This window comes from Pundamilia nyererei, unplaced genomic scaffold, assembly GCF_000239375.1.
Source record: "Pundamilia nyererei isolate P.nyererei 1_Seehausen unplaced genomic scaffold, PunNye1.0 scaffold00231, whole genome shotgun sequence".
NCBI classification, from domain to species: Eukaryota; Metazoa; Chordata; class Actinopteri; order Cichliformes; family Cichlidae; genus Pundamilia; species Pundamilia nyererei.
Window position 1 is genome coordinate 41,647 of NW_005187632.1, and position 20,010 is coordinate 61,656.

At 37.5% G+C, this 20,010-nt stretch overlaps 1 protein-coding gene across 3 annotated transcripts in view; it reads right to left on the minus strand.

Moving 5' to 3' along the window:
- Window positions 1-62: 62 nt before the first annotated feature.
- The window catches only part of LOC102198584 (GRB2-associated-binding protein 1-like), a 23,032-nt gene continuing 3,084 nt past the window's right edge, over window positions 63-20,010 (minus strand). Inside the window, exons 1-14 of one of the 3 annotated variants that reach the window (XM_005748845.1) lie at window positions 17,219-17,500; window positions 15,831-15,900; window positions 13,113-13,241; window positions 11,968-12,133; window positions 10,851-11,043; window positions 8,597-9,276; window positions 6,317-6,399; window positions 6,072-6,181; window positions 4,988-5,277; window positions 4,566-4,637; window positions 3,024-3,120; window positions 2,432-2,561; window positions 2,013-2,147; window positions 63-1,742 (exon numbers count right to left, since the gene is read on the minus strand). In XM_005748845.1, the coding sequence (XP_005748902.1) occupies window positions 1,557-1,742; window positions 2,013-2,147; window positions 2,432-2,561; window positions 3,024-3,120; window positions 4,566-4,637; window positions 4,988-5,277; window positions 6,072-6,181; window positions 6,317-6,399; window positions 8,597-9,276; window positions 10,851-11,043; window positions 11,968-12,133; window positions 13,113-13,241; window positions 15,831-15,848 (2,289 nt within the window). In that variant the 5' untranslated portion in view covers window positions 15,849-15,900; window positions 17,219-17,500 and the 3' untranslated portion in view covers window positions 63-1,556. Of the gene's footprint in view, window positions 1,743-2,012; window positions 2,148-2,431; window positions 2,562-3,023; window positions 3,121-4,565; window positions 4,638-4,987; window positions 5,278-6,071; window positions 6,182-6,316; window positions 6,400-8,596; window positions 9,277-10,850; window positions 11,044-11,967; window positions 12,134-13,112; window positions 13,242-15,830; window positions 15,901-17,218; window positions 17,501-20,010 lie in introns of those variants that run through there. The other 2 variants (XM_005748844.1, XM_005748843.1) reach the window with 2 other exon arrangements.

Genomic DNA, 20,010 nt, shown 5'->3' on the forward strand with positions numbered 1-20,010 from the left:
GTTTTTGAACAATTTTGTGTTCTTTGGAAATGAATGAAAAATACACCAGGCCCTGGCCCTGCTAGTGATGTATAGTGTTTATTCCATTCTTACTACGATCACATAAATCAGCATTAACAGATTATATCCATCATCTGGACAGACAGGATCTGACAGAAGGCTTCACATCGCGATGATGAATACACTGGAAAATAACTGTGTGTTAGTCACAAGGAAAACACAAACTTCCCGCCACGTTTATCACTCCCTCAGAGGAGCAAATCTAACTAATGCATGTCGTTAGGGAAACTTAACATAGACATACAAAATTAAAGTCACCAGAGATTTTTGGCTTAAAAAAATATCACAGCACAAAACAAGTCAAACAGTTTTTCTCAGTAGATTTAAAGCAAAACTGAAATCTTATATTACGGTGCAGCAAAAACTACCCTGGAGAAACAAATTTCCCACGTGTGGGAGTAATAAAGGTTATCTTATCTTATCTTAAGTGATGTTGTCACCTGTTTTGAATAGAAGTAGATGAAGAAGTTCCAGTGCTCTAGAGAAGCAGCTGTTATATTCTTTTTTGCTTATGTAGGATCTGAGTAAGACTGCATTTCCTCATTGCCCCGCCTTCTATCCAAAGTGTGGTGTTTTCCATTCAGTAAAAACGGGCTTTCCAAAAACTCTGACAAGTCAACCTGTGGTTTTGAAAGGGGCAGTTTTGTGTCGAATCATCACCATCCTTTGACAGATCATCCGCGCATATGTGCGAACATTAATATGACATTGTGTTGCTTAACATACATTTCTATTTTTAGATTTTTTTTATCTTCAAATGCCTGCTGGTGATTTAAACTCTAAAATTCAAAGAATATTTGCCTTTTCTAAGGGTTTCTACGCTGCCACTGAAAGTCATCTTAGAGAACAGGGTCATGTCCTTTATTTCTGCAAATGTGACTTTGATTTCTGGATATTTGAAGGTTTTAATAACCAAGGAAAATTTTTCATTTTATATAAAATAACTAAATAATAAAATATGGTAGTGTGGTGTGGTTTTGTAGTGTGGAGAGGAAATAAAAAAAGGAACTGTTACTATAAACTACTGTACATTTTATATAATAACTTAGTTAAACTATCTGATATTCATGTTTTAATGACAACAGCTTTGTATGACTAACTGCAAGACCTGCCAATCAAGGCATTCACATCATCAACATACCTTTGTTAAAAAAAAAAAAAAATCCAGAGTAATCTGTTGTGTATTTAAGTGAAGTGGCTTCTAGCTGTGCTGAAACTTAAATATGAGCCCTATACGATATTTACCAGTGGGATGTATATCAGCTGATATACTGGGCTGTAGATGGTTCCTGCATGCCCCAAGCTCATTTTAACAGATCTGCCAAACAGTCTGAGGATGTGAATACTTTCCTAAGTAGATACTTGATATTAACGTAATGACTCTAAGATTATAACAGTCCATCAGTCACTTTGTCCACTAATGGATTGCAGTTATATTTATTCTTTTCCTGGATAAGAAGCATGTTTTGAACTTTGTGTGTGTGTTTGTGCGTTTTTCATAATTTGTTCTTCTCCGTAGACATCCTCCCGGCATGCCGTGCTTCTCGCGTGCTCCTCAGGGCCTTGGTCCTTTTGGGGTCTACCACTGCATAGTCCACACGTGTACGCTGGCCTCGTGCTTGATCCTCGCCGTCTCCAGCGTGCTCACTGCCCCCGGTTAAACCCTCTCCAGTGCAGCGTTTCTGGTTACGCAGAAACACAATGAGAAAGATTTATATGATTTTTGGGAGTTTGGGGTTCTTGCGTTTTTTTTTAGATTATTTACTCGGAAAAACAAAAGTAATCCATTGGTGCCCTCTGGTGGTCAGACAAAATGATCACAGTCAAAATGTATTATTTATATCTGATGACAAATTATTAATTAAATAATGCATATGCTATATAGTATAACAGTAAAAGAAACAAAAGCACATTTAATTGAATGTTGAGTGAAACAGCGAGAGATGGTTTACCTGTCTGCTTGGTGTTGATTGTCCAGTGTGGAGGTCAAGGTCCAGGTACTCCACCTGCTTGTCATCTCTGGCTCGTCGTAACACAGGGCTGCTGACTCCGCCCTCTGAAGCCCGGTGCATCATAAGTCTCAGAGACTGTAAACGGTAACGTAGAGAGTTTAGTAAAGGAGTTATGAAATCTAGAAGAAAGAAAAAAATGTTAAGACATGATAGAGAGATGGAAGGTACTCACAATCAGGTATTAGAATATATTTCAAAGAAAGAAGGGAAACAAAGCCCCAAATAACAAAAGATGAGCCAAATGTTTTCAATATAATAAGAATAAAAGATGAAGAAGAATAAATGGGGAAAAAGAAAGCAAGAATAGTTGGAACATTGTGAAAAAATGGAACAAAACAGGGGAGATGTGTGTGTTTTACCTGCTCGCCGGCACTGAAACTGAGGCTAGAGGTCATCATTGCAACATAGTTGTCATCTGGGTCATCGGAATCAGAGGACGGTGAAGAGCTGTGAGCAGAGCTCGGCGTGACCGTCCGACGACTGGAGGGTCTGTCACACAAACACATGAATATAAAATGAATCTTACATGATGATTTAAGATTAGGTAGTTTTTGCTTTTAAAGCAAAACTTCATCTCAATTTTGCTGACTTATAGATTGTTGGTCAGACAAATCAATCAATATTTATTCTATTGATGGCTGAGTAAAGAAAACTTTTACTTTGTAGTTTTTACTACAGAGTAACTACTTACTGTTAATTAGTATTTATATTTACTGATTCTACTCCATTCTTCTTTTATTAACTTAAATTACAACATCTTGCTGTTGTAAGATGATCTAAAAGTCTTTGTAGTAACCCTTAAGCACCACACGGTGGCAGTAGATTGCTGCTCAGCTATTAACACATCCTTCCTCTCTCTTACTCTGAAAGCGTTCCAGGCAGTAAATTTGTGTTCTGTAGTTTTCTGTTGACCTTGCAGTAAACGTGATCATGTCACGCAAACAAACATACCCACGGGTGAAGGTCCGTGTTACAGGCGAGCGCACTGGAGGGGGGACTTCCTGCCAGTCCTGCTGCACTGAAGAGATGTCCAGAGGAGCTGGTTTTACTGGGTGACAAAAGATGGGGAAAAAAGGGCGGCTTTACTTATTACAGTTTGAAATAATGTAAGGTTTAGTTCAAAGAGGGGCTGCTTGTTTTAAGGATATGAGAACAAGAAAACTGTATTTCCACTTGTCCTTCCTTTATATCTGTGATTAGAGCTGTTTAGTCAGCAGTAAAAAAAAGAGCATTGCATTGTTTATTTTAATCCTCGAGTTTGAAAAATTTCACAGTTTAACATAAAAAAGTAAGACCTGAGGTCTGATTTTCTAAATATATTCATAGTCTTCCTCAGTTGCTGAGTCATTTCAAACCCCCTTTTTTTTCAGTTCAGCTGTTGAATTTGGGTGATTTGAGTGAAAACGTGTACTTCGTTGTTTTATTGCTGTATTGACCAACTGAAAGCAGGCTCACGCAGACCTGCAGGCTGAGGAAAAAAACAAAGACAGATTACCATCTAATGTGTGACCCAGCCAGCAGTCACATATATGACAAATTTGACAGAAATTTTTCTTTTATCTGGACAAACCACTCTTTGAAAACAACTAAAAACTGTAAATGGTGCCAAAGCATCCTTGTAATACTTTTAATGTTGGCTTTTAATGTTTATTATTGTAATTAAAAACAGAATAAAGTTTTTATAGGAAGTAAAATCAGGTGGGGGATTTTTCCTTGCGTGTCCAGAAACAGTTTCCTGACTGTGAAGACTTTAAAATTTAATGTGAACGTTTCTATAAGCAGCAGCTGGTTCGTGTCGCTGTGTGTGTGGCTGTCGTGCTCTTGTAGTGCAGGCTTGTTGAGCAAAGTGGGAGCAGGTGAATAATTAAAACAAAATGAAATGACATATATTGAGGGGGTGGGGGGGGAAAGAGTCACCACAGAGGAGAAACAGCCAAGTGTTTCAGGAACAGAAAGCTTAGGGTCAAAGTTTGAAAACTGTTTCATTTTATAAGTGGGTGTATTGTCTTCAAACCACAATTTAAAAGAAAAAAATCAGTTGTCAGCACAAACAACAAAATGTGATTTTACAGAACAAGACAAGCTGAGTAAAAGCAAAAAGAGGAATCATGAAGTGGGAAGTAATTACAAGAAGCTCTGATGGAAAGCCCCTTTCACCAGTGTTTTTCATGGCTTCTAAGGTTCAGATATTTTACTGCATTTACTTGCTTCAGTAGATGCATCAGCTTCTGCTGGTGTGATTACACTTGTACACTTTGAATCATTTTTTAAAGCTTCTTTTACATCTTCCACCTCTGCTGGACTGTTCACTGATCATGCAAAATGTTTACTTTTTGATGCTTAGCAAATATTTTATATCTAGAATTTTAAATATTTGGCAAAATTTTGATTTTTCTATTTGTTTTCATTATTATTCAGCCATATCATTTTAATATTGTCTTAAATATCAAGAGAAAACTAAGTGTTGATGTAAATGTGTGTTGTAGTTTGTACCTCTTGTTTTATTTGTCAGCTCCTCAGGAGTTTGGCTCTCATTTCTGTCCACCGGCTGATTGGCACAAACCCCTGCAGAGACACGCAACACCGCAAAACAGATGGCATTTACCAAAGAGTGCTGCAACAGCAACTCAGCTAATGCTACATTAATGCTTACTGTGAACAGACAGAATCTGGTTTTTAAACTCTAGTTCATTTCCTTAGAAATATGCTTGTGGTTATTTAGGTGAATTTTACAAATCACCAAAATGCTTGAAAATACAAAATATTTTAAAGGGAACATTATTTAATTCAACGTAAGGAGTTTTTCTTTTTTTTCTTTTTTTTTACATCAAGGCTCTGTTACAGCTTCCAGCTCTCACAGTAGAATGATACTAAATTTAACACAAAACTTAATTTCCCACTAAGTTTCCGCTAACCTCTTCGTTGTGGTTTCAGGTTGCGGTGGATCGGAGGGGGCACGGCTTCTTGTTCGCCTCCAGCAGAAGTGTTCATGGTATTTCTCCTGAGCGGCGGAGTGAGAGGAGCAAGGGGAGTCAGGGCGGAGTTACGGAAACCCATGTGCGCAGGGGGAGGCACCTGCCTCCCGAGAGATGCCATGTCAGTCATGACAGTGGTGGGGTGTGTAGGAAATGAAGATGTCAGAGGGGTCATAGGGACGTAGTTGCCTTCTTGGAGCTGGGCAGAGGGGTCTGAGGGTGGAGGCACTCTGGAAGAAGAATAAAATTAATCAGAAATTAACGTTACTGAATTGTAAATTCCAATTTCAAATGTCCCAGATGTTCTTTTCATCACAGCATTGGCTGTCATTAGGTTTATCAAATCAATCAAATTTATTGTCACGTCACATTACTAGTACATTGGTACAGCACATGTGAGGGAAGTAGTTACTAATAGTTATAAGTAGTTCCTTATATGTGAGGTGATGTTAGCTTGTGTTTTAGTCCAAAGATTAAAGGTGCCTTTTGTAACAACTCTCTGAAAATTTTGATTGACATCAAGCCACCACCAGGGGTTAGTGTTTTATCAGCAGGTGTGTGTTTTTTTTCAGTGTGTGTTTGCTTGGGAGGCTTTTATTTGTTAATAAAGACTGCTATTTAACAAAGCGGTCTTTATGACTTGCTTTGTTAAATAAAGGTTACATCAACTCCTTGCACCTTGAACTGTGTTCATCTTCATTTGATAGCTCTTCAACACAATACAAATATGTTTTTGAAATATTGTCATACCTGTATTTCTTTCACATTAAGTTGTTTGTGTGTCTGTGCGTCTTTGATTGATAGTCTACTAAGGGCTCATGAACTATGTAAATGTGCCAGATTTGGCCAATTCATCCACTTGAGTACTACAAAGTAAGGGGAAGCCTATTAGAAGAAAGTGGAATTTCACAAAGTGGGATCTTAAAGAGAGAGGCCCTAAAACAGCTTCATCGTGCAGATGACAATTTGAGAGGCTGATTTTAAGAAAGAAATCTTTATTTTACGTGTCGTAATTCTTACAGACCTGGGTGCAACCGGTGGCTCAGAGGTGGCAGCACTCATGGGAACATAATTTTCATCCACATCATCATCTTCAGAACAGACACTACCCAGAGGGACCATGCCTTTGTTAAACTGAGAAAAAAAGGATCAAGAATGCAGGTTGGTTTTCATTGTAAAATTATAAATCCATGATAAAACAGAAAGAGATAAAAGATAGAATAGTCGTTCAAAGTTAACATTTATTTTATTTTGGAGGTTTCAACTTACAAAATAGCTGTTGAAGCTCTCACTGAAATCAAACATGCTTGCTCTGTCAGACAAAGACCGAGGGATGTAAAAAGAGTCGCTACCTGAAACAGAAAGTAATGAGACAAAATCCATGAGTAGCTCAATCCTCTCTTCAATGATAACAGACAAACTTGTTTTGGCTTTCTATTTATTTGTTTCTTGCTGGGTTTTTTTGTTGTTTTTTTTGTTTTTTGTCTACAGATGTGAAAGTGAAAGTGATTTTCTTTCCAATGGCAAAGCTCTTCCAGTAAACTGCCAACTACTTGTATACCTTTGCAGATCGTAGACTTCTGCTGACACGCATTTACACAAACAGCATTTGTACAGTGGGTTTGACCAAATGTGAAACTGAATACGCATGGCGGGTAATCTAAGAAGGTGGGACAACCACATGCATGAAATAACAAGTCTGAGCTTGCATGAATCTATCTTAGATATACTTGAAAGCAGCTGTTTCTTTATGATGGAAACTTCATAGAACTGGAAAGAGAAATGTGGATTAAAAAAAACAAAAGAAAAGAAATCTCCTTGTGCTGTTGTTGGGCAAAGTTCACGTTTGATTAATGAATCAAATTATGGAGCAATCATGCACAAACAGTTTCAGCTGTAACAATATAATCCCTCAGAACTGCTAGCTCTGCACAACAAAGCTTCTTAGCTCTGCATAATCTCCCTCAGGTACGAGGTTTAAAAATCAGATGGCAAACAGTGATTGCAGCCTCCTAAAAAGATTTAGCATTGAACTGAGTACAACATTAATGTGCATGAACTTGTCTCTGAATATTACTAAGTAGGCACATCTGGTACCAGAAGGTGTTCTCATGTGAACCAGTTTTCATTAGTTTGCACCTTTTGTGGGATTATTACTCCAAATCTGACACTTTGGTGATTAAATTAATGACAAATGTAAAATGGTAAAAATGTTAGTGGTTGGTGTTTTAGAAGTGTAGAAAAAAAATGCTATCTCAATAAAATTCATGAAGAACAAGAACATTGTCTTCTGGTTTGAAAAATGAATCCAGTGACGTGCATTAAAGCTGCGTTATTTTTAATAACTAGCAGGGCAATTAGTGGTAAAACAGCCTGACTTGTTTGTTAAATTAAGGGAGGTCTATCTCTATCTCTCTGAATAGAGCATTAAATTTATGTTCAACTGATGAAAAAAAAGCATGAGATCACAATCTTCCGTAGGGTTTCAGTCATATCTACATCTCACTCCTCATATCAGGTTTCGAAACACCAAAAGCCTTCAAAGTAAGAGCCAGCAAATCCAGAAGTGACATCACAGTAACTTTGTTTAGAGCAACAAATTTTAAAACTGTTTAGTTTTAAAAGTCAGCTACAATAAAACATAATGAAACCTGGATCATTACAAGTTTGCATAATGGCAATTAAAACAAAAAGATCTGAAGAACCAACTGAGAATTACCATCCAACGCTGTCAGTCTCCAGATTCATAAAGTCTCTTTTACGTCACAAGTTTCCTGCAGCAGCAATAAAACCTTAATGAACCTGCTGTGTAAAGCCTACCCTGCTTTAAATTGCAGCCTAAGTTACATACAGCTGATTAATATCCACTAAACATGGTACACACGGTAAAGCATTTTGGCAGCTAAATCAATGCCTTACACTGGCACTGATTTATCTTTAGTTCTACAGCTAGAACTTATAGATTGGCTTAGCACAAGGACTATAAAATGTCAAAAACAGCGAGCCTGGTTGAATCCAAATGCAGCATGGAACACACCAGCCAGAAGGTCGACTTGTTTTGACAACAACTACATTTTTAGAGCTATTGTTATAGCCTCAACATGTGGATACCAGATAAGAGATAACTAGATCAAGACTTCTGCTGGTCACTATATAAGACTGAAGAAAAAAAATGTTCACATGAAAACTACCAGGTTCATTTTGTCTGTCTTTGGCTCTGTACAAAGATTAGGTACCCATGTGTAATCAATGCCAGCTCAAACTGACAGCTCAGTGGGACTCAGATTGCAGACAGACAGAAACATCTTCTCGTCTGTTATTTGCACATTATGTTTATTCATATTCAGGTGTTGTGTGTATTGACGTTAATCAAGAGGAAATAAAATGCATCAACTGGCATCTCAAAGGCTCCTTAAAGAACTCCCTAAATCTGATTTGTTGAATGTGTGAAAAATAAAAAATCTAATGAATGAAATGTTGGTTTTGGCATTGAAATCTGAAGGATTATTTGTTTGAATTATCAATGTCAGGACAGTATTGTCTCCTTACTTGTATGCATGCATCCTGGTGTAGTGACGGTGTTGCTCCTTGGCAGATGTCCTCCTCCATCCACACTCTCATCCCTCCTCTCTGGCTCTGAGGCAGTTCGGGGGAGTGTGGCAAGCTTTGAGCTTTCTCCTTGGGCTGCAATGCCAGGAGGTTTTGGTGGGCGCGGAGGAGGAGTAGGGGTGGAGGCATGAAGCTCTGCTTGGGTTAGGGAGTCCACACTAGGGGTAGAAGATGGGCGGCGAGGGGGCGGCGGTTGTGAAGTGCATACTGGACGTGGGATCTGGTAACCACTAGTGGTGGATGAGTGTGTGCTTGGATGCACATTGGAGTGGATGTTATCACTGAGAGGTATTGCTACTGGACGAAGGTGAAAATCCAGGGAGTGCTTTCTGGGATGCGGAGAGGGGTGACAGCGGGGTCTGCCAGCTCGATTCTGGGAGTCAGGGGTTGTGCTGGCATCTAAAGACTGGCTGAGAGGGCTCGACATTGCAGTGACTGTCCAAGGGACCACTCTAAAGCCAGAAGAAGAGGAGGAAGAGGAGTAGGATGGATTTGGAAGGCTGCTGGGGAGGAGGGAAGGAGAGGAAGAAGAAGAAGAAGAGGAGGAGGTTGCAGAGGGAGGCGGGTAAAGGTTGTCATTGTAGTCCGTTTCAAGAGATGTGGATGACCCTAAAGGAGCCCTACAAAAAGAAAGAGGGAGATATCAACAAAAAGACTTGAATAAAAAGAGTTTGTTTTTTCTTTTTCTTTTTTCCTTATGAAGTTATATAGTTTATCTGTTTATTTTGGTCAAAAATAAAGACGAATAAAATAGAAAGGTTTTCTTTGCATTACAATTATTGTTGATTTTTCCCATCATAGTCCACTCAAGGCTTTGGGTTCAAACCTCAACAACTAAACGTGTCTGGAAAGATCAAACATTTTGATAGGTTTTATTGTGCTGTTCTGAGGAACTCTCCCATGAAGTTTCATGAAGTCAACCTTTTCCGTGGGTGTGATCCAAGCTAAATCTCAAATCCCCTTTCTTAGAGTCAACACGTCTGAACCTGTAACTCTGGTAGTTTAGCTGATTTATCTTCAGCTGGTTCTCTTTAGTCTGAACTGGAGTGGAACTGGAGTCAGAGTGGAAAAGTTATTTTTGCATTTTTAGGATTTTGTTTTGAGCAATAATATGACTAAAACAAAAACTAACTAGATATATTAAACAAAGCTTGCAGATCTGACAGGCTGTCTTTTGTAATTCTGTTTTCTATCATTGTGTTTTTATTTGTTTTGTTAGAGTTTAAGTATAGATTCTGGACTCATTTTGGCATTTTAACTCAGTTTTTACAGAAACCGCAAATCTTTCTATGAGGTTAAAATTTTAGCGAAACTCTAAAGGCTTCAGAAGACGTCTAAAGTTAATTCGCTGCTCTGTTACCTTAAATGATATTGCTAACAACAGGATTTATTAACACATTAGGAATTCTGAGTATACCTTCAAAGTTAAATAACTTAATTAATGCAAAAAGACTTCTGGGTGCATAGAAATCTATGGGAAAATGGCCATAAGATCCCTTAATCTATGACCTTCAGTAGTTTCCTGATGAGTTTAGTGTCTCGATCGTGAGTTTCAAGTGATACTGAATGGAAGATTAACTTGTAGATTATGGTCCTAATGCACTGAAGTAGAAAAGGATGATAAAGCTGGGAATTTTTTACTCAGTTATTGACAAGTCATTTCATGAGCAATGGCCCTCAATTGCACAATCATGTCCCCTCATACATTCGCAATGTCTAGTTAGAAAACCCTAACAATATTGTAATTGTATACATACAATATACTATATATACAATATCCATCAGGTTTGTTTCAAGTGTTCTGTATCTCGATTTTTCCATCCACTACATGTTGGAGATATTCCATCTATGACATGTTTGCTTATTTAATTAAAGTTAAATCTTCAGAAAAATATCTTCCTATGATATTTTAAAACTATCCTTAAAAGAGGATTAAATTGTTTACAGACAAAATCACCAGATAACCTTTACTAAGTAGTTGGAAATCATTTAGACTTAGGTGAAAAAAAAATCTGGCCATAACCTATTGTAACTTAATCTATCTTAATTGAGATGTAGAGTTTGCCAGGCATGGATTAAGCCTGAACCTCCTAGAAAACATGTTTGGTCTAAGACTAAGCTGGGAAAATGAGCTTTAAGACATTAATGACTAGGCTTTTTTTGTCTTATTGTATCTTTGTGTTCATTTATTTACCTGATGTGACTCTGGCATTGTGATAACCACAGATAATCCTCCTCTGAATTCCGGTCAGGCTCCATGTGCCGCACACTCACCGGGTCATATGGTGGTGGGACTAACCCTGTCATCGTAGAGATGGTGGTGGTGTGACTGACTGGGGTCATAGATGTTGCAGAGGTGGAGGAGGAGACAAGAGGTCTTTCTGGAACTGTACAATGAAAGAAAATAAATCAGCTAATTCAGGAATTAAAAACCTTATAGACAATCTGTTCAAAGGTCCCAAAGCTCAGCCAGTATTTGTCATGTCAGTTTATTAGGCACGCCACTTCAATACTTTTAATGCATATTTTACCAGCAGTTTGTTATTCTTCCTGTTGTACTGAAGTGCATTTTATTGAAATGCTACCAATATATTTATTATTTATATGTTATATATTAACATACATTTGTTGATTATCTGAGCAAAACATTGGAAAACCTTAATAAACTGGAGTGTGGTGCAGTATTGATGATGCAAAAACTATATTGGCATTACTGTGTTTGATTGCATTACAATAGATGTTTAGTATAGCGGTGACTTACTTCATGTGTGAATTTACAGAAGCTCTTTTACATGTTTTTTTCTATAACTTTAATCCTAAAGAGATCTATGTTAATTACAAAGAAACCATTGATTTTACAGTCAACATATGGAAAAAAAATAACTGATTTGTTGCATTGTATCATATCAAATTTATATCAAAAAATCAAATTTATATGTGTTATATCAAATTTATTCAGAATATGAAACCTCTGATAAAACATCCATCTATTATAAACACAAATAAGACTGTTTAACTCAAAGGATCCATTTCACGTGTGAACACAAAGTTCAAATGTACAAGGGCAAGCTGCTATAACAATATCATAATATTTATATTGTTTAAATGTATTGCTGTACAGGTCTGAGTCAATGGCAGCCACAATCGTGAAGGCATACTTGTCTACTTTTCTTTATGCATGTTCTCTCCTCCTCCTACTTTTCACACTGACTCAACCACAGCCCACGCAGGCAAACATCCACTTCAAATGCAAAACAAGAAAGGTACACGGAGCATTTTTCACTTGTCTAATAATTGGATATCTACCATACCATCATCAGTAGGGTTGAAGCCACAGAGCAGGCAGATGGATGTCACCCAGCGGTTCATGTCCTCTTCAGACTCAGCCACCAAGTACCAGATCCTCTCTTCTGTCCTGAGGTCAAAAACAAAGCTGCTCTCTAGCTCCTTTTTCGTGAAAGAAAGGCCAGCATCCACCTGACGGAGAGGCAGAAATGGAGCAGACTTGTTACTGTCAAACAGTCAAACAACCCTTAGGATTTATTAAGTGTAAGTGTTTACATAGTTGAGTATCTATGTACATAATATACACACATTCAATTGGCATTTAACAAACAAAAAGAATTTGAAAGAAAAAAAATAAATTATGAGATGTGATCATAAAGTTCCCTGTGTCTCTCAAAAAGTGAAAAATCATACCTAATTTAAATTTGGTCAACCTTCCCCTATGGGCCGTCGAGTCCCAACACACATGCATGTTTGGATTGCATCTTAGAAGACACTCAGGCATGCGGATTTGTAATTTCAAACTTTCCCAAAAACAAAATATCACAGTCCGTGTCAAAGTAATTCAACCGTTATGCTAATGATCACTGGCCCAACAGCAATTTTTAATCAAAGTGTCCCCAATGTCCAGACCTGAATTGATTGCACCAGGTCAGGAACACAACAATGATCTATTTTCTGACAATCCCAAGGTTGTGCGCCAAGAATTCGTCCCCTGTGGACAGACTATCAAAGTTCGACTTTACTGCAATGTTCCGATGTGTCAAAGGAAGATCATTCAGCAGAAACCACCTTAAATAAATCACATTTTATGCTGCACACAAGACATGTGTGGCCATGCCAACACAATCTTTTTAGTATTATTACCAAACCAATGTTAGTGTTGTGACTTTCACAGTGTGTGATTCGGTGTAATCTAATAATTAGTAGTTCTGTGCTACAAGTCTTGCACTGCTCAAAGAAAGAAACTTAAAAAGAAGATCAGTCAAAGTTGAAATAAGAGAAACTTTCTCTTTTCTCATAAAGAAAATTCAGGAACTGATTTTATTACCAAAATCTGTGTTGCCACACTCTCTCTTTATTTTGCAAATAAGATCATATTTCCAAAAAAAAAATGTTTAAAGACATAAATCCAACATTAGGTGAGATAGTAATATATCTGTCATCTCACCTGTTCGCACAGATTCAGATTGATGTTCCTGATTGGCCGACGGGAATGCGGGTTCTTGTAGTATTGCAGAACGTCCGGCTCTCCGCTCAGTCGACCGCTTCGCAGCACAAACCAGCGCCTCTTCCAGGCCTAGACAGAGTAAAAGATTTATTACTAAAAAAGGTTTTTATGTGTAAAAATAATCTCAGGACTAGATGCAAGCACTCAACCCCTGTGTGCCAACTGCTGAGATCTTTTTGAGAGTTTTACTTTGGACTTTGAACTTCAGTCTTCTTCCTGAGTGAGTTATTGATTATATGAAGTTTTTTTTTTTCTGTCCTTCTTCCGTTACACAAACTCATTAAACGCAATACTGTTGTCTTCCTCCATGTCCTAAGTTTCACACTTCAGTGAATTTGAATGCTAACTAAACATCACACACACGCCTACGTCCACTGAACTGCTAAATGTTTGACACTTGTCTCCGGTCGTTTGGCATCAGGTGTTGGGCATTACAGGTAGGGTCTATCTCCAACAAATGATCCACAGGAAGGCATCTCATACTTCAGACATGACTCACAACCAGTGCGTTTGTGCCATTAGTGTGTAGGCAGAGTGTGAAAGAGAAGTCATGATATTTTTTTAAAGGTGTGAAGCAGAGCATAAATAAGGATTTACATTTCATAACAGCACAGGGACACGTGAATGCACAGTTTCACATTCAGGGCTCAGGTTTTCAGTTTAAAGAAACCTGAGATTTTTCTTACAAAGGTTGAACAAATGCCATTTAAAACACAGGAACAAGTTTTATGCTTCTGTTTAAAAGGCTGAATACAGTATGTGTGTGTGTATGTTTTCGTGTTGGTCCGACAAGCTAAATCCATCCTTTCTGATCCTCATGAACTATTTCTCAACAAAATAAAATGGACTCCTCGGGCCTGAGCCTCAGCGGGAGTTTATGTGTTTGTGTGCTTGTTTGATCAAAGCGCACAGTAATGAATGGCAAAACACATTTCAACCTTTTTTTCTTCAAACCCAGACAGGAAAAGGAAATAGCTGAACAGGAAATGCCGGTGGGAGATGGCAGTATGAGCATGTGTTTATTGACTGTCTCCCTCGAGCTGTTTGATGATCTGCTGGGTGCTGGGGAGATAAAAGCAGCAACATGGCAGAACTAGTATGAAAATACTTTTTGATTCTTTCTAATTAAAGTAACAGGAACAAGCTGCAGCGGACTGGATCACTCACCAGCATGGCCTGCAAAATCCTTTTTAAGTGCTTGGTAACACAGGCTATTACTAGAATAAGTCATGATGGAGCAACCAGATTAAGAAACACACTAGTTTTAAAGGGATAAAAAGGTAATCAAATTTTAATGTTGTTATTATGCAATAAGTACTTCTTTTACAACCTGACATGCAAACTTCAACAAGTTCAACATTGTACGAAAGCGTTTGTTTGTCAAACTAAATTGGTGTTCAGTTTGGACTTGATTTTATGTACTGACTCATTGGGTTTCTTTATGTTTTTAATTTAAAAGAATTAATATATTTAATAATATAATTATAATAAAATACAGTGATTTACGACCCTTAATAAACACTTGATCATTAGTTTCATGTGATTCTGAAAAAATAAAAAAAAAGATTTTCGGCTTGTAAATTATGATCATTGGCCTTCAATTTTGTCAGGTGGTCCTGAGCACTTTTGAAGTCTTGTTAGAAAACCCATTTATTTTTGATGTACAGTCTATGGTTTTGTTATACAAGTTCATAACTTATTTTGCCTACCAAGTTATTGCATTTCTTTAGACTTTTTTATTTAAAACTTTGATTTAAAACTTTAATTAGAAGAAAAAACTCACTTCATTATTGTCTTCATATTCATGATTTTTTTTCAGTGGCCAAAAAGTGTGTTTGGTGTTTTGTTTTATTTTAAAGATGTGACTCTCAATAATCAGATACCAAAGTATCAAAAATACTATTCTTATTCCAGTTTGTGAAATACTGTTTTCTTTTTTAATTTTGCTTTGGATTTTTTCACTTGACATCACAGAAATGAATAAAAGTTTTCCTTTGGTATTATTGCCTTGACTCACTGACAATTTGATGTCCTGTAGTAATGGTTCTTTTTTGAAGGTTGGAAAAGTGAGCAGGTTGTTTGTCAACATGCATTTCTACTTATTGCGCTAGTATATCCTTGTACTTGTATGCCTACAAACACCCTCTTTTTTCTTCCATCCATTGGGTCAGCTGAACTTTGATTTACCCCACATCATGCCTGCCATGCAGTGACAGGTCTAGGGCATCATTCATTTTGCTTTCCTCTGTTCCACAGTACAAGAGATAAGACTGTCTCCATGTCTTTGTAAGGTTTTACAAATATGAGATTTTTTTCTTCTTAATAAAAGGAAATCTATCGTGCTCATTTCTAAGTTATTATTTTTTATTCTTGTACTCTAGAGTAGGTTTGCATGGTTCCAAGCTCAAAACAATTCTTATTTATCCCTTCCTCTTTAAGCCAACTTTCTTCAGATTGGCTGCTGATCAGAAGAAGAAAAAAAAGCTTGAATGGCGGTGGGTGGGGCTTTTTGCTCACAGTCCCAGCTGTGTGGCTAACATGACCATATTAGGTATGCATGATACTATGCTAAGGCTACTATACTAAGGCCAACGGTAGGAAAGTAACATGTCTAAGACCAACATTTAGAGCATTCTGAAACATCTGTTCTTCACTCACATAGATTACTTTCCACATTTGCTGATTTCACAATTTGGACAGTCCATTCATCGTCCTCTTAGTTGCTGATCTGATGAAAAAGATCAAATTTTAAGCACAATGGCAACCAATTATACATTTCCTCACATATTTTATTTATTTGGAACTGTACTTCTACTTTGCTATCATCACCAAGACAGTGGTCAGAATAGACACACTAACAAACAATTACTGATATTCTTTGTTCCAGTTTATACTTTTGCTCCTATATTTAAGATCCCAAGTGTAACCTCTATGGACAACATTTATTCTGAAACATTTATAGCATTACCTTTGATCTGTGTTTGTTGCCTATGTCCACTGTGCACTGTGCATTTCCTCTCTATCACCTACAGCTCCCATGCAGCGGCCTTATATCCACCTAAAGTAATAAAGATAACCTCTTTTCCTTTAACAGCTTCTTTCCTCCTCTCCTTTCATTTGGTTTCTTTCTTTGACCTTTGACCTCAGCAGGAAAAGGGCACAATGGATCTAAAATAACACTTCCTCCATCCTGTCTCCAAGCCAAAATTAACACCAGACCTGAATAACAATATTCCTGCTGTTCAGTTCCTCATCTTCTCATCTGTAATCCCTAATCTTCTCATTCCTTTTAGTGCTGAGCTCTCATAACTGCAAACATGTGACTTTAAAACACTTTCTGTTTGTTTGCAGTCACTTGCAGACAGTTTCATTTATGAAAAACTAAAAAAAAAAAAAAACCTGACTAAATTATTCTAAAATGCTTTATTTCAACGTAAACAAAATTTAGATGAATAATATTTTGAACATGGCTGTAAATGAATATGCTAAGAAGCTAGGCGCCTCAGTTTCCTTCATAGATTTTAGAGGTTTTAAATGGAAACACATTGGCATCCTTTTTTAAAATCTATCTAGCTTGGTGTCATTTCCCAAATTTTGGAGATGTCTGCTTTCTTTTAAATATAATAGAACTAAATTACATGTAAAACATCAGCAGCAGCACTTCTTACCACAAATCAGACCCAGTTCCTCAAAAATATATTTTAAAAAACTTCTAGAGAACAGTTTCATGAAGGAACTGTTTTCTTTCTCCTGAACTGCACCTTTTAACTGTATGACTGTACAGAAGGAAGTGTACATCTACAACCCACTAATAGAGGTCCTGGCTTATGATTCGTGTAACAGGATGTAAACACTGGTGGCCCCGCTTCCACGCACTGTCCCTTTCTATGATGCAATGTTAGTTAGCTTCAAGTTTTTTTTGACTGGCATATTTAGACAAATTGTTTCTGAAAGTATTTGAATTTGATGTTTGGGGGGTAAACAGTTCATTTCAAGATACGATGAAATAAGATTATTTTGTGCTATGGAAGTGAAACAGTAGGTACCAGGATGGATCGATGACTTTGACCAGTAGCAACTTCATTCTATTAGTTGTTCAGAATTTCCTCAGATGGTCTTTGAAGTGTCACGCTGGGAAGAAGTTAAGCTTAGATTGCAAAGGAAAACATTACAAGAGATAATTGGTGGTAATTTTCCTGTTTACGTTTGCTTTCTAATCCAGATAAATATGCCTTAACTGTATTTCAGTGTGGTCCTTTTCTTCACTCACTGGCTTCGTTTTTTAGTGGCGCTTGTCACCCATGTCCAGTGTTGGGCAAGTTACTTTGAAAAAGTAATTAATTCTTAAAAAGAGTAACTGAGTTAGTAACTAAGTTACAAGATTCTAAAAGTAATTAATTACTTGAAAAGTAACTGTTACGTTACTTTAAAAAAAAATGTTTAGCCCTCTGGGGTCCAGGGTACAATTGGCCATTTTTAACTACTTTTGATTTTCCCTCCACATTTCACCCTTAAAAACTGTTTACGTTGCCTTGTTTGGTATCATCCTTTTCAGCACAACCTCACGTGTCTGAATTTACAGTTATGTTTTCATCTTGACATACTGTATTAACACAACTGATCTAAAATCAGACAAAAAACATAAAATCTGAGCAGAAAAAGTTATATTTTTTACTGTAACAACCACAAACATGTTTAATGAATGATATTTAATAACTTTAAATGCAAATATAAATTGTCAATTTTAAAATCATATGCACAAGTTTTGCAAACAACAAAGTTATTTGCAGTCATTTACCTTTTACCTTGATTTTCTAAATAACCATTTCAAACTATTTACAGAACAATCAGCTGTTCTTCATTCAATAAGATGCCACACAAATTATTTGTGCCACTCCAAAAAAAAAAATTTCTGTCCACTATAAAGGAGAACATCACAGCCTGATACCTGCAGGTCTGACAGCAGCAGGTGTATCACCTGGAGACAGCAGTTGCCTCATTGTTCTGACACACAACACAAAACTATCCACAGCACTACACACTAACTACACAAGACAACACACTAACTACACAAGACAACACACTAACTACACACTGCAAACACACTAAACATCACAAATCTCTCAACAGCTCAAGAATCGCTCTCTCTCTTTTTCTGCTGTCTTTCTTTCTCTCTCTCTCTCTCTCTCTCTCTCTCGCTCTCTCTCTCTCTCTCGCTCTCTCTCTCTCTCTCGCTCTCTCGCTCTCTCACCGTCACTCCTAAAACTTCCCCCTCTTCCTAAACAACCAAATGTCATGTTGCTATATCATTTTTGATTGGTCTACTTGGTTAATTTTTCCACCAACACAAAAGGGCTGTTTTTTGTTTTGGTCATAAGCAGAGAGTGCTTGCTAGCGCTGTCCTCAGACAGTAAACATGATGAAAAAGCACTGTGTATATATTGTTGATCGTGACTATCAACACAATTTAAAAACTGGTATATATCTCCTTGTTGCTTTGTCATCTTAAAGTGGTCATGTGATTGGCTTACCACGACTACTTTATTCTTCCTCAGCCAAACAGCAGAACTCATGCGATTGTTTTGTCCACTAGCTACACTTCTTATGCCAAAAAGAAATCGTCAACCAGAAAGTGATTGCCATCCGCGGGAGCATGCGCAGCTGCTTAAAGCTGTAGCGTCCAGATTACTTTCAGCTACTTCCATGCAACTGATATAAGATGCGGTAAGCTGAACACAGCTTCAACCGTCTGTTTGTTGATAAATAGTAACGAGACCGTACCGCATTTTCTTGTTAGTAATGGCAACGGCGTTGTAACGATAGAAATAATAATTAGTTAGATTACTCGTTACTGAAAAAAGTGACTCCGTTGGTAACGCCGTTACTTGTAAGGCCGTTATTCCCATCACTGCCCATGTCATTCCCAGATCTCAATATTACTAGCAGAACCAACAAGGAGAAAAGAAAGAAATTAGAATTGCCCCAGAGAGCATGTCCTCAGCTAAGGTCAACGCCCCATCTCACAGCTGTAAACACAGTGATTCAGATCTGCTTCCAAATAAAACAGTTCCTCCTTTGCCCATTTAAAGCCTAAAGTTTCATACACTGAACAAATGTTAGGTATAGGACCCAAATTAGAGTGAAACAGAATTAGCTTTTTTATGTGGCTTTGCTGTATTTCATTTAAGTCATAGGTTAAGAGTTTTTCAACTTGGAAAACTGAAATCATGAATAACTCTAGGGCTCTCGAGGTGAAATGTAACATTTCAGGTGCACCATGGCTGACTGATCTTGTAGCATCCAGCTGTGCATTAATCGGATGCAACTGCATAATGGAGTGGAATAAATGTCAAATATAAGAGCCATTCACACCAGCAATTTAGATAGATCATTGTATCCCATTATCCTACTGAGTGCCATAAATGCTACATACTTTACAGGCTGTGGCTAAGTAACGTTCAACTCTGTGGGTGCTGCTGAGTGGTGTTTGAGCATCTGTGGTGCTGGGACGCATGAAATCAGAGCTCTTCATTCAAACCTTTTCAAGGCAAGGTTTTGAACTTGTCTGTAGAGCACCATTGCTCTGATGGAGAGCAGGACTTTTGGAGGTATCCACACTGTGATATATATCCAAGAGAGGGCCTCTGCAGAGCCAACTCTTTCTTCAACTGTGTTTGACCTTCTGTGTGTGTGTGTGTGTGTGTGTGTGTGTGTGTGTGTGTGTAAAACATGTGTTATTGTACTCAAGGTTTCAAAATTTACCTCATCATTATCCCTGGTTTGCTTCCAGTGTGTGTGTGTGTGTGTGTGTGTGTGTGTGTGTGTGTGTGTGTGTGTG